The following is a 14,938-nucleotide window of genomic DNA, read 5'->3' on the forward strand; positions in this document are numbered from 1 at the left end:
AACAGCTCAGATGAAATGGAGCATTTGAGAAGGAGTCAGGTGTGACTTCAGCACGCTTATAGTGAATCTCAGCGAATGCAGGAGGCCTGTCGTAGTCTGGAGGTGGGAAATGACAGCCTGGGGCAAGCCTACCTTCAACAACCAGTCATCGAGGTAGGGGAAGATTGAAACCCCTGACCTGCGCAGATGAGTTGCGACCACCGCCATCACCTTGGTGAACACCTGAGGGGTGCTGGTAAGGCCAAAAGAGAGCACAGTGAACTGAAAGTGCTTGTGGCCCACCGTGAACCACAAGTAGCATCTGTGAGCAGACAGGACGGGAATAAGGAAATAAGCGTCCTGCAAGTCCAACACTACCAGTCTCCTGGGTCCAGGACAGATAAGACCTGAGCCAGCGTGAGCAATCTGAATTTCTACTTCTTGAGAAAGAGATTAAAGGACCAAAGGTCTAGGATAAGGCGGAGACCCTTGTCCTTTTTGGGCACCAGAAAGTAGCGGAAATAACAACCATGACATACTTCTGGCACAGGGACCCTCTTCTATGGCTCCCTTGGCCAAGAAAGCTGTAACGTCCTCTCGGAGAAGTGCCAAGTGATCCTCTCTCATTCGATCGTAGGATGATGGCATGGATGGAGGGGTACTCTTGAAGGGGAGGGAGTAGCCCTTTCAGACTATCTGCAAAACTCACCTGTATGATGTGATGGACTGGCAGCGGAACTGGTGATGGCAGTTCCTGCCTCTGACTGGTCCGTGGTGGGGAAGTGTCAGACTAGGAAGGTTTGGAGGCAGTTGCAGAGGGAGGGGGAGCGGCAGACTGGCCAGGCCTCTGGCTCTCTGATTAACGAGAACGGTGGATCCCACGTCCCTGGCTAAGGATATGTGGGGCATCATGCGCAGCAGGGTGGCCAAGGAGAACAGACATGTTGGGCGCCCCTTCTGCAGTCATGAAAGGGGCGAAAAGCAGACTGAAGGGGACAAAGGGCCACCACGAGGATTCCGGCTGTAGCATGAGAATCCTTGAAGCGCTCAATCGCTGACTCTGCTTCCTCTCCAAAGAGATGGGTACCATCAAAGGGCATGACCATGTGGTAAACTTGGACATCCCCGAAAAGCCAACTGTCCTCAACCAGGCATGGCACCTAAGGGCCACTGTTGATCCAACAGCTCTGCCCAATGAGTTGGTCGTCTCCAGTCCATGATCGGATCATGAACTTTGCTGCGTCTCTCCCATCAGTAACTGCTTGGAAAAGTATATCCTGGGCCTCCTCTGGGACTTGTGGCAGCACTTGCGCAAACTGTATCCTACAGCGGGTGGGAATAACAGCCCAAAAGACATGCACTGTCAACGGACTGCCATGACAAGCTGGTGGAAGAAAACATCTTCCCAAATGTGTCAAGCCTCTAGGATTCCCTATCTGGGGGTGCAAAATGGAACGCGCCCTGGGAAGTCAATCAATCAATCAATAGTATTTGTAAAGAGCGGCTACTCACCTGTGAGGGTCTCAAGGCCTCATCCGAAGGGTCACGTCTTGAGGTTCTTCCTGAAGATGGTGAGCGACGGGCTTTATCTGAGGTGCAGGGGGAGGTTGTTCCTGCTCTTCGCTACATTGTAGGTAAAAGATCGTCCTCTGGTGGTGGTTTTGTGGATGCGTGGGATGGTGGCCAGGGCCATCTGGGTGGAGCAGAGGGATTTGGCGGGGGAGGGGAGAGGAGACGTGGAGGTTCAGGTAGGCTGGTCCTGCATTGTTTATGGCCTTGTAGGTGTGGGTGAGAAGCTTGAAGGTGAATCGCTTCTCGGTCAGTGGAGGGTTGGATAACCAAGCTCTCAGGGTTGGGATGTTGCGTCGGTAAACCTGTGTCACCCAGTGCAGGGTGATGGCGGCAGGCAAAAGTCCTGTTCAGAGGAGCCCATTTGCTGGATTTGGACCAAGTACCTAGTAGGACATCCGTATGGGCTTCAATTAAAGGGGAGTAGGGGTTCCGAGGATGAAGTTCCAGGATGAAGCACCTTTGTTAGGAGGTTATTCCTGACTGCCACCAAAGGCAGTTCAAGATCCAGGACCTCAGCTGCTCATCACGCCACTGCTGAACATGAAGCACCTTCCTCTGTAGCCACAGTAGAGCAAGAGTGTATGCCAGTATCTGGGGAGGTATCCAGTCCACTGGCTTCACCGAGGTCGGTATGCCAGTCCCTGGGGTCTTGGAGCTGGTATTGTAAAGGGTCCAGCAAACCCTCCCCTTCCTCAACGTAACCTAGTCCTTAGTATGAAGGCTCAGGATCCAATACAGGTGGAAAGGCCCCTGCTGGCACCAATGACGGCGTCATACGATGCCCATCTGGGTCTGAGTCCGAGTCTGCAATGACGATGGGGATGGCGCCACCCAGGGACACGGATGGCGTCGTGCACGTCAACGGCAGAACTGATGCTGGGGAAGGTTAAAGTGGTACAACCTGTGCTGATTCGGATCTGTGAATGCATCCCTGGATACTCCTCGGAGCCGAGGCCGAAGTTGTCAGTGCGAAATCTGAAGGAGCCCCTTCCAACTCCACTGGGCCTCCTAAAACTCTTTAAGCTAGGCAGGGGTCGCTCCAGCTCCCAGAAACGTGAAGTCTGCCCAGACGCAGGCCTTGATCGCTGATGCCCCCACTCCCTTATCTGTTAGCGAATGAGTTGAAGAACATTTTGCCTTTTTTAACGTCTTCTTAAGCCTCGACTTACTCTAACATCCAAAGGACTTGGAGTGGAACAAAGAAGATGGGGGGGGGGAACTCTGTGACCAATCCGGAGACCTTTTTCTCGACCGGGACTTACGTAGAGCTGAGTGCCGGACCACCATCAGCTTTAGGGACTGCTCCCTCAAAGCATTCAGATTCATGGCCCAATGCTCGGAGCACGGCTTCAGGTCATGGTCGCACTCCAGGCACCAAAGGCACAAGAGGTGCGGATCAGTCATGAACATCGACCGATGGCAGGATCCGCAGCTTTTGAACCCGGTCTTACGCAAAGACATACTTGATGCAACAGAACTATAAACACTCAGGAAAACTTCAACAAAAGTCGTAAAAAGACCAGTCAAAAAATGAGTGAGAGGTAGCTCTTTTTTCAGATCAGTGCTGGCAGGCACGGAAAGAAAAGAACTGATCTCAGCATGCTGGGGTGGTGCCTATATAGGACCCGCAACATCATATTCGGCGGGGACATCGCCACCGACACGCACAGAGCCGATCAACTCCACCCAACAGCACGTAGGGGTACTGCTCGACAAAAATCTCTGGATCCAGGCTGAACTCTAGGGGAAATTCTAAGGTAAGGAATCTGCAACAAGATGTCTATCAGGTTGCATTATATGTTGACACCGCATCTGATCTTGTGGAGTAACCAAAGATAGAGAGATTAAAAGATACCGTTGGTACAACATTTGAACATCAAATGGTTCAACCATTCTTGAACGGCTGCAATATAAAAATATGCAACATAACTAGGTTCCAGCAGTGGAAAGAGTGGTTGTGTTAATTCTGATTAGACATGAATGTATTTTTGGAGTTCTAGAATGTGCCATGTGATATATATATATATATATATTCTACATTACTAATGAAAGAAATAAGGTTCTTCTTACAGCATGTCAATGCAGAACCACACACACCAATCAATCTTTAAAACGTTTACATCTGTAGCTCAGCATAAATAAATCTAACTCTGCCACCACAAAATATCCATGAAAGTCTGAAAGGCACAAGCAGGATATATCCCATTGTCTGTATCAGAGAGATAATACAAGGGAATTAAGCATTTGGAAACCTCTTTATTTTTCTCCAGTCAGGCCAGTCTAGTGAAGCAATTTTCCTTGAAACCATAAACTACACACATCACGCTTGTCATGCTAAAGGTTCTCTTAGTAGTACTTGACACTGTTGCCTGTCCCGTTTGTTCCTCACTCATGTTCCTCTTTGGGTATCAATGGGACTTTCCCCATCTTCTCATCTATATCACACATTTAGCTCATGTTTCTTTCTACTCTGATTCTCTCCATAACAAGGGCAAGTTAGTCAACACCTTCATCTCTAGTCTAAGGGCCTGATTTAGATTTCAGCAGGCAGGTTATTCCTTCACAGCAGTGACAGATATCTCGTCCACTGAAATATAATTCTCATTATTTCCTACGGGATTTATATTTCGGCGGACGGGACATTCGTCACCGTTGTGACAGAGTAACAAATCTGCCAAAGTCTAAATCAGGACCTAAACTACTCCAATTGCTTATAGTTAGGTCTCTTGCTGCTGGGATAAGAAGCGCAAATTTCATCACGTCTCCCACCACCACTGCTATGATCCACTCCCTTCCAAACATCTGAAGAATCTAATTGAGAACCCCTGGAAATGATATTAAGACCTTCACTAGAACTGCATCCCTTGTAGGCTATCTTTTGGAGGATGCATGCCTTAGGCCCAAAACATCTTACTGAATGCAGATTCACCTTAGAGAAAGAATAACAGAGAAAATGAAAACATTACATGATCCAAATTAGCATTGGTGTTGTTTTGGAAGAAATATGTTACACTATACATAATACAAATTACGAAGATATACAATGTTTCAACTGTACTAAATGTAAAGTCGTATTTTTGGGAGAAAAGGCTTTATTCCAGCTATTTCAAGCTTTTTAATTGTATTGCTGTTGGGTTACTGGCTAAAGTGCAGTGAAGTGATATATACAATCAGAAGAAAAATGTAATTTGCAATAAATCAGCTTGTTACCACCTTGTTTTCCTTACTCTAATCTGCTGTGCCCTTATCACAATTGTCTCCATCTTGTATTCTGAACTGTGCCCACCAACTTCGAACATGCCTACCCTGAAGCATTCCAGCTAAACCTTGTGTCTTTCCTCAAGACTCATACCTCCTCTAATTTGTCCGCCAACTCCGTTCTCGTCACAATTTATGAGACCTATTTGAGACCTCCTTCTCCAATGCAATAGTAATCAGAGTCCCTTCACTTGCCTACAGATCTTTGCTTTCCAAAACTTTTCTGCCACTCCTAACGGTTAACATCTGGCCATATCTGCTCACTATTGAATGTGACATGCTTAAATTGCTGTTTTACATGGTCATTTCATCATTTGTGTTTAGAATTCACTGGATTGCTTTTTGCTCTTTGAAACATGACTTTCACCTTCAAAATACCCTTTCCCTCCCACAACATACAAGACCTCCATTAATTATCTGGAATAACTTAAAGACAAGGAGGCAGCAATGTCATTAAAGTCTCACCTACTGTTGCTTCCCCTCTAGTTCTCTTATCAGAGTCCCTCCTTTTCATGTTATGCTTTCATGCTCGGAAGGTGCCTAAGAACTGCCCTTCCATGTGAGTCTCTAGACTCCGAATCTGGCTGTTCTGTTCAAGAGCTTTACTTGTAGTCAACTGCTACTTCTCTGTGATTCTGCTTTCCAATGTGACTGACCCCTTCCCCGCTCTAAGCAGCCCTGTTGCTTTGCAGTTTCTTCTATTCTTACCTCGTAGAACACAATCCCATTTTTATTTAGTCTAGACTGGACTTGCCAACTCTTATGTGCACCCGTCCCCTTCATGGGCTTATCACTTTTTTTAAATCGTATCTAACACCATACGTACAATGGTATTGTAAGGATATTCAGTTCTTGTTACATAGATACTGGAGAATATGCATATTTGGAGAAAATCAAAAACTGAAAACAGTAAGGAGAAAATAGATCAAACAGTGCCATGCATAGGGTATTGATGTCCAGCGCTACTGGAGTGGTAAATTTAATAAAGAAAAACAATACAGATTGATATAAACAGGAAAAGGGAACATGTATGAATCATTACCGATTTATTTCACTCGAGGCCAGATAAATACCTGTTTCTCTAGTAGCTTAATTGTGTCTTCTGAAACACTGTTCTTAGACTTCCTAATTTCAACCACAGCGTTTGTCCGAACTCTCCTCAGGGTATCCTTTGCCTTGTTGGAAATTTGTTTGGCAAGTTTTGCTAGGTTCTCTCTGTGTTCTCTTGTGACTCTTTAAAAAAAGAAAATATATATTATAGAGGATTACTTCATGTGTGCAATGTCATATCCGGGTTACACCTTTCAAGTTTTTGAAAAAATTTAATTATCATAGCTGTTCGTAGAAATGTTTGATCAGTTTATGAACGATGTAACAGGCAATTGTCACTATAGAGGGCTGCTGGGCATCTTCCATAAAGTTTTGTGGGGTCCATTATGACCTTCCAATAAATGCACCTCTCTGTTTCGCATTTAACAGTTCAATGTTGCATCACTTTAAATTTTTACTTCTCAATTTTTAGTTGAAGCCTAGGCAGCATTTTGTTTCGGTTTGCTTAAAAATTGCAAAGTATTTAAAATATTGTATTTAGGCACCGGCAGACGGCAAGACTCGAACCAGGCTCACCTGTTCCACAGTCGACAACTCTGGAAGTTACACCACATCCTCTCTCTAAATATTGCTGGTTTGGGTACTCACAAGGTAGTGTTTGTTTTTTTAGGCTCAGATGGTGGCACTAGGAGCCTAGTGGGCGTGAAAAACGGTATGTGTTTTCTTTGTTCAGGGCACGCCACTTTTATTTGTGCAAACCCTTGTGAATGCTATTTGTTATAGGCTTGGTTCATCTATTGTTTCAAATGAAAACCCCTACTAATGTGAGTGGGGTTGAGGGAGTCAGCATATCTTGCAGACGAGTCCTCTTACGTTTTGTTACGCTACTGCTTGCGTAGTGCGTGTTCCTGCACAAAAACCCAAACTGTTGGCATTGGTAACGCTGGCTCTCGTGTTTAATAGCTTCTCAGCAGTTTCCTTTCGATAATCATTCCCGTTGGCTATGGAAAACATGTCGCTAGTGCCATTTGTTTTAATATTTGAACTTAGGCTGAGAAGTTGGTGGTTCAATGCTAGTGAGCACTTCTTCGTACTGAACCTGAGTTAACTCCATTATTGAGGCTATTTTTTCACTCCACGAATACACCGTTACAAACTACTTGCTGATTCTTACTGTGACATTTATATTTTCGCCCACATGTGCTGTGCTGCCCAAGCTCATGTTTCTTTGACTTGGATCTCCGAGCAGAGTGTGTGCAGTGCGCACACGTGCCAGGACTCGGAGATGGTTCCTCTCGCCTGAGTGAACTGTCCAGCCTGATTATAGGTGCTGCTGGGTGCAGCCGTCGTCCTGCTGGTGCTAGAGGCCTGGAGCCTGTGGTATCCCTCGCACCCGTGATCCCCGGGGCCTGTTCCGCTGCCGTTCCTGGGAAACGTCCTCCAGCTCTACCTTAGCGACCCCTTGAAGGCCTTTCCTGAGACAAGTTATAACAGAAACATACTTTAAGGAGGTAAGGGAGATCGGCAGGTTAGTGTGCTGGCTGCAGAAATGCGTGTGCAACCTGCAGGGCATGTGTTGTTGAAATCCTGGTGGGACCAACTCATCCTGTCATTGTTCCAAGTTACTACAATTAGTATTGTTGGGTAAAATAATGGCAGGTATTTAGGATGCTACAAAGACATTGTGGACTTGCAAAGAACATAGAGCGCCTTGCAGCCCGCCCATTGCTTACCACTGGTGGGCTTTACTGTCGGACTCATTTACCTGCCTCTTATTCAATAGCTTGCCTTGTCCTTTTTATGTCTGTCGTTTCCATGGAGCATTGGCACTTTGCTTGTGTCCCTCCACTACTCACTTTTAGAAAAGTGCATGTTGACTTTTTGTTCCAGCACTCCATCAAAATGTATGTGTTTTCTAACTCTCTATTGGGTGCCTTTTCCAATACAATATCCTCCATTGACTCTTCGTTTTGCTCCCCCCCTTGCTAATTTACAGAGATGAAGTGCATCAGAGAAACCGTCTCCGGACACCCAGAACACCGCCGCCAGTCAGCAGATCCTAGTAACAGGTGCCAGTGCTGCAGCAGACCTCCTCCAGGTTTCCTGCCCCCAGGGCCCCTCTCTGTCTCCCTGTGCCCTCTGTTTTCCTGCCTCCCACTGTGCCCTTTTTTCTCCACTCTACCCGGCTCCTGCCTTTCCGCCTCCCCCAGCGCCCCTCCCTTAGGCCTATTTAATGAAGGCTGCAGTGCAGACCCAGTTGAGCAGGCCTCCTGCTCTGACAGCCCCTACCACCTGCCCTTAAAGCCACCCCAGCAGCCAGAAGCCAGCCTGCGGCCAGAAGATCGCCTCCTGCCACCAGATCCTGGTAGCAGTTGCTGTGGCTGCTACCAGCAGCCCTCCCCCAGATTTCCTGCCTGCCCCAGGCCCCTCACCATCTCTCTGCGCCCTCCGTTTTCCGCCTCCTCTTCTGCCCTTTATTCCCCACTCTATCCGGCTCCTGCCTTCCTGCCTCCCAAAGGGCCTGTCCCTGAGGCCTAGTTAATGAAGGCAGTAGTGCTAAAGGTGCACCAAAGGCAAGTCAGTCTACGCCTGGATGCCGCCAGGACCCCTGGTCCTCCCACCATCCGCTGCTACTCTGCAGACAAACTCCTGGCCCTCAACACCGGATGCCAAGACTCCAGCTGCTGCACGTTCTCCCTGCGCTCCGCCGAAGGACCTTTCGCCTGCTGCTTGCTTCTCCTGCATCACAGGACCACCTACCTACACAGGACCCAACACCACTACCTCCCAGGCGACCAACATCAACCCAGAACCACTAAACTGCATCCTGCTCAATGCGTACTCCCTCAGCGAACACCCTCACCCCAGATATCACCTTCATCACCGAAACTTGGCTCAACCAAGCCTCCAACCCCATCACCACCCCGACAGATACAAGATGATACACCGGGACCGTTCCAACAAGCACGGAGGAAGAATCGCCATCAGCAACATCACTGCCCCCCTCGCAATCGACTCCCTCCACTACATGCTACTCAGTGACCTCAACTTCCACATCGCGGACCCCAAGTACGACAACTCCACATCTCTACTGAAGAACCTCAACAACATCGGACTAACCCAACTAGTCTCCAAACCCACCCACAGAGCTGGGCACACCCTTGACACCATCTTCTCCTACAGCGACAGAATTAAATTCACTCACACCACAGAACTCTCCTGGGCTGACCACACAATCGTCCATTTCACCATCTCCAAGACCCAGCACACCATCACCAAGCAGCACCAAAGCTCCACCCAATGCAGCTGGGTAAAAATAACTTGGAGCCAATGGACGCAGGCTCTCAGCACCACACCGCATGACCTGTCTGCCAACCTCGACCAGGCCATCTGCAATTCTCCGCCTGGATCAGCAAATGCACTGACAAAGTCGCCCCTCTGAAACAGGCAAAAGCCAACGGAACGTCAAAAAAATGCAACAGGTACACCCCAGAGCTCAGAAACACCAAGCATAACTGTGTTCTACTTGAGGAGCAATGGAGCATCACCAAGGACCCCTCTGACAGAGCCATACACAAACCAGCACTCAACGACTACCACCGGTGCATCAAGGAGACCAAAAGAAAAGCCACCACGAACAGTACTGACGCCGCATCCAAACACCAAGAAACAATTCAAAATTGTCAAGGAATTCTCTAACCTGACTGCCACAGAAAACACAGTACACCCCTCCCAACAACTCTGTGACTCACTACCTGACTATTTGCACAGCATGACTGCCAACATCTACAACTTTAACCCTCAACCCACCTCGTTCAGCCTCAACAACCTCATCAAACCAGCAAACTCTAGACCAGCCATAATCACCTGGTCCCCAAGTCAATGTCCAGACCACCGTTACCATCATGTCCTCCATCCACTCCAGGGCACACACTGACCTCTGCCTTCCACCATCTCATCAACCTTGTATCCAACATAATCAGCACTGAACTAACCAACCTCCTCAACGCATCCATCTCCACAGCAACCTTCCCAGACGGATGGAAGCAGGCAGACATCAGACCCCTCATAAAGAAGCCTTTAGCCGACCACAGCGACCTCAAGAACTACCGGCCTATCTCCCTGCTCGCATACCCAACCAAAGTACTGGGGAAGGACATCAACATTGCAACATGGTTATCAGACGCAGACTGTCATACACAAGAGAAACCAAGGTCTATCAATGTAGCTGGAAGGGGAACATAAAATGAAACAATAAGCAAAGCATGTTATAGTGCAGCAAATGTAGAAACAAGTAAAACATAAAACCAGTTAAGAGAGTGGACATATGAAAAGAGTAACTTCAACAATAAAAGAAACTCCTAACTGCAATTTACCTTTTGGAAAAAAATAGAATTAATTTGTGTTTAAATCAGAAATGCTGTCATCAAAACTAACTTCTTCGACTGATTAAAGAAGAAATAGAAAAATAAATGCTTACGGAGGTACTTGAACTCTGATTATCATCCCATCTACTTCTGGATTAAGATTCATTTTACTTTCTCGAATAGCTTTCACTGCTGCAGCTGTACTCTACAAACCAGACATCATAAAAGTTAATCAATAATCATCTCTAACAACACAACAAGACTGGCTACAGAAGTAGTAGTAGTGGTGGTTAAGAGAACCTTTGATTGCAGGTTGAACTATGCGCACTTAGGTTTATAGCTCAAGGAAGCACAAAAATATGTTCTATGCTTAGGAACAACAAATTGATGGAGACACCACTTATCTGGCAAAAAATTATTTGATTAATTAAAATCAGACACAGGACCAAAGGTAGATACTGAGATTTGCCAGATAACGATAAGCCTGTTAAGACGCATTGGGCAAAATACATATAGACTTGGGGACCAGTTTACTTTTGGCAAGACAGAAGCAACAATGTAAATTGCCAGTTCTCATGCCCCTTCAAATGTGTGGTTACTGTACCTAATTTGAGGTGAAGGAATCACTGATGGACCACGGCTGAAGCTACATTCAATCAAAGTTGACAACCTGTCAGACGTATAGCCGACACCACTTAATCATCAGGAGGTCCACTTAATTTAGGTCAGTTCCCCAAGTGCATATTTTAACTGCCCATGTCTGCAGAGAAGGTCCTAGGCAGGGGAAACAACGGCCCTGCAAGTGCAGAGTGAAAACCGCCTATGCTTCATAGTCATTGTGATTTTGTTTTTCAGACTCAATGCCTTGTTTTGGGGGTCTGCATCTAATAAACAAAAATACATGCAAAGTGGGCAGCACCAACATGGTGGCAGATGCACTCTCGGCAGAGTGATTTCCACCGAGGCAGTCCTCCGTAGACCTGGCCATATGTGCTAATTCTCATCAGACAGGATCTTTCCCAACATGAAAGTACCAGTATTGTGTACAGTCCAATACCCATATGATTGTAATGTGACATTACAGTATTGTGAATCAAGGTCTCAAACAATTACTTACATCATAACCATTCCCTAAATACCACAGGCTTTGAGAAAATAAATAAAAATACTAAGTTATTTACTGCCTATCTCTTTAAAACAGATCTATGGTGCCAATGCTACCAATACCATCAACCATATTCTTAGGTCGATCAATGTTACTTGGCTACGTATTTCACCATGTCTTATAATATTTGTTTCACCTTTTTGTTACACCTTAGAAATCTTCCCTTTATGGAAAATATATAGAATTATAGATGGGTAACAGGGAATTACAGAGACGTTTTTCACCAAGGGGTTCTGAGTGACGTCAAATAGACAACAAAAGCGAAGCTCCAGTTATCTATGATGCAACTCAGAACCCTAAGGTGAAAAACCTCTCCGTAATTCACTTTTTACCCAACTAAATGTTATATAGTAAATGGCCCCCAAAATCATCTCCCCCACCTTCAACTACTACGCAGGGGTGGAGGATAATAGGAGAGCTATGCATAATATGCCCGCTCCTCCCTGATGCAAATGTGAAAAATAAATATCTTACCAGCTATCCTTAACCAAAAACCACTACCATCTCTGTCTTCCATTCCCCTCCTGCAGCTATACTTTCTGCTTACACTCAAAGCAGAGAAGCAGAGCTACACTGAGAGGCTCTCAGAGAGTCCTGTCACCAGGCTTGGAAGGCCATTATGACACTACAGCAGTTGATATTTAGTTTTGTTATCAACTGTTGCGATGTCATAGCAAGGAGTTATGACTTTCAGAAACTGAGATAAATGATAGAAGAGCTCTATGAGAGCCATACATAACATTAACAACTGTTGGCTTTTAAGTGGTAGGAACTCAAATTTATGTACTCAAGCTGAATCAAATTCTATGCCAGTTCGCTGTTCCTTTTTTTCCAATCAGAGCTCTCCCCCAACAGTATTTGCTTAGGTTTGCATTGAGCTTTAAGTGATTCTGGGAGCTTCGTCAGTAGGTATAAGTGTTACATACAGCAAATGTTACACATTTACATTTTCAAATTATTGTGTCAGTAATCAATTTAAACCTGGTGTTCTACACAGCTTGCACACATTGATACCATGATTCCTGCCTTTGCAGCAAAGGACGCCTCTTTGAACTGTGAACTAGAAGGAGTTAGAAGTGTAAGAAAGTAGGACTGAAAGGATAAGAATCTACTTGTACAGTAGATAAAGCAGACAAATGAAAACATCCTTGGCCAAAAACATGGTGCCTTGATTGTCAGGTGACTGGAATATCTACGTCTGCGCCTGTAACAGAGTGTGGCCTCTTTCTCCAGTGTTTAAACACCAATAGGCAACTCATTCACTGACGTTTGAGACCCTCGTCAGTACAAGTCAGATGTTCCAGGCAAATGTTTCCAAATGGAACAGCATTCGAGTGCCCTGGAAGCAAAAGGGAGGTTTAGGAAGCTTACAAGCTATACATAGGAGAATAAACCAGACCCCCAGATTCAGCATGAATCAGCAAATGCTGTGGACAGAACAGGTCTCAAGAGCCCTGACCCTCTGTCTCGTTGTCCATGAGGTCAGACCTGGGTAGGTACTTCTTACTCAAGCACACTTCTGTGGCTTCTTTTGCATGGGGCTGTAGCAGAAGTGGGAATCTCCATTTTCTACTGTTCTATTGTGCCTTCAGAAGCTACAGGTGTGGTGTCAAAACCCACGTCAAATGTCAGGTCTCCCAGACCCGTTTCAGCCAAAGGCAGTTTCCCAAAAGCAAGATTACGAACAAACATCTCCCTACAATGAGAATAAGGTTTTTCAGAGTTGGACAGTGGCGGCCGGCAGCTCTAGGAGGGAGGGGGGCGGGCGGGAAGCACACACACACTCTGTCACTGATTGACATTCGCCCTGGGGGTTTAGGGCTTAAACCTGAAGCGCCCACGTCGAAGTCAATGGGTGACGCTTTCCTCGTCACCCAGGGGAGGGCCTCGAGGCACCTCTGCCGAGCAGGTCATGCCCATAGGAGCTGTGACCTCCTCAGCCCCGCAAAGTTCAGCTCAGGCAGCCAGGAGTCTGCGCAAATCACGCATGTCTGCTCCTGGCTGCCTGACCTGAACATGAAAAGTGTCTGTCAGGCTGACCTTTGTTCAGCCTGACAGACATTCTTCATGAGGGTCAAAAGGTGAGGGGGGGAAGAGGCGTGGCCCCTCCGCCCTAAAGGACGGGCTGCGCCTGGAGTTGGACATCCAGTAGAAATTGTACATAAAATTAGAACCAACGAGCCCCTGATAAGGTTTATGGCAACCACACCCTCACCACAACTCATGCAATATGCTCTTGAAGATAAAACTGTGCTACTTATCCATGACAGAAAAACACCTAGTGAGGGACATTTCTATATACTCAAATGAAAAGTGAGGAGTTACTCTGACGGCAGGGTGTGCACAGGGAGAGTCAGAAGGGAGGGGAGTAGAAAATGTCAGATTACATTTAAATGGAATCTACAGAGCAGAGTCCCTGAGATGTATTATTATATTTACTTGTAGGCAGGAATGGGATATGAAGTACCTTTAAGACTGGACTGGGGTGGCACTACTTGGCTGGAGGGACTCACAGAGTGCAGAGACCAGGTGCAAGGTTGTTGGAAGCCTGTTATGTTCACGAGGCTTCAGCTCATGAGGCCAGTCAACTGGGCCTTGGAGTCACTGTTGGCTCTGGGTTCAAGTGATGCAGGTCCAGTCTTTTGCACTCAGGCAAGAAGACGGCAGGTCAGCACAGCAAGGCAGCAGTTCCTTTAGAGCTGCAGTCCAGCTGCACAGCAGTCCTTCTTCCTGGCTAGTTATCCAAAGGTCCAGAAGTGTACTGAAGTGGTGGTGTCTGAGGTTCAGCATACATAACCAAGTGGGCCTTTGAAGTGGGGAGACTCTTCTAGAGTCATGCTTTTGAAGTTCACAGGTGCCCTGTCTTCCTGGTTCCAAAATAACTACAGGAGCTATGCAGCCCTTTGGGCGCAAACAGGACATAGCCTATTCAAGTGTAAGTGGGGCTAGGGATGGGCCCAAACTGCCCCTCCGCCAGTGACCGCCCAACCAGTCACATTGAAGCTCCACATTGTATGTTGCTGTCTAGAATGATTATACAAATCCCAACTGTCAACCTTACCCAGTCATGTGGCCCAGAGGGAGTCTGCAGGCACCAAATGTCTAAGTCAAATAAGTGCCAACTTTCTAAAAGTGGCCTTTTCAATTTCAATTTCAATTTAAAATCTGACTCCACCATACATTAGATTTTTAAATTCCAATTCCAGAGACACCAAAGACGAAGGGGTTACCTGTTCCCATTTAGTAACTACACTTATAAAATGCAATATGTTAATTCCAATGTAATCCTATGGGAGAGGTAGGCCTTGCAGCAGTGAAAACCGAATTTAAGAGTTTTAAGTTAACACTAAAAAAAAATTGTTGCCCAGAGATTTTCATTTTTGTTTTTGGATCATTAGAGAAATAATTTACCTCGGGTAGATATTGCTGATCCGGGCTGATTTTATATGGACGACATTTTATTAAAATAACGGATGTTATGCAGTGATGATGTAGTATTTTAGGAACCATGAGACCTATATACTTCATTTTGGTGTCAAAATATAGG

General features: G+C 46.2%; 1 protein-coding gene across 6 annotated transcripts in view; it reads right to left on the reverse strand.

Annotated features, from left to right (window-relative positions):
- The window catches only part of MRRF (mitochondrial ribosome recycling factor), a 103,235-nt gene that overhangs the window by 2,754 nt on the left and 85,543 nt on the right, over window positions 1–14,938 (reverse strand). For all 6 annotated transcript variants that reach the window (XM_069241527.1, XM_069241526.1, XM_069241528.1 and 3 more), the window contains 2 exons: window positions 10,340–10,431; window positions 5,883–6,042 (listed from right to left, as the gene is read on the reverse strand). In XM_069241527.1, coding sequence (XP_069097628.1) covers window positions 5,883–6,042; window positions 10,340–10,431 — 252 coding nt within the window. The remainder of the gene's footprint in view (window positions 1–5,882; window positions 6,043–10,339; window positions 10,432–14,938) is intronic.

This window comes from Pleurodeles waltl, chromosome 6 (assembly GCF_031143425.1).
Source record: "Pleurodeles waltl isolate 20211129_DDA chromosome 6, aPleWal1.hap1.20221129, whole genome shotgun sequence".
NCBI classification, from domain to species: domain Eukaryota; kingdom Metazoa; phylum Chordata; class Amphibia; order Caudata; family Salamandridae; genus Pleurodeles; species Pleurodeles waltl.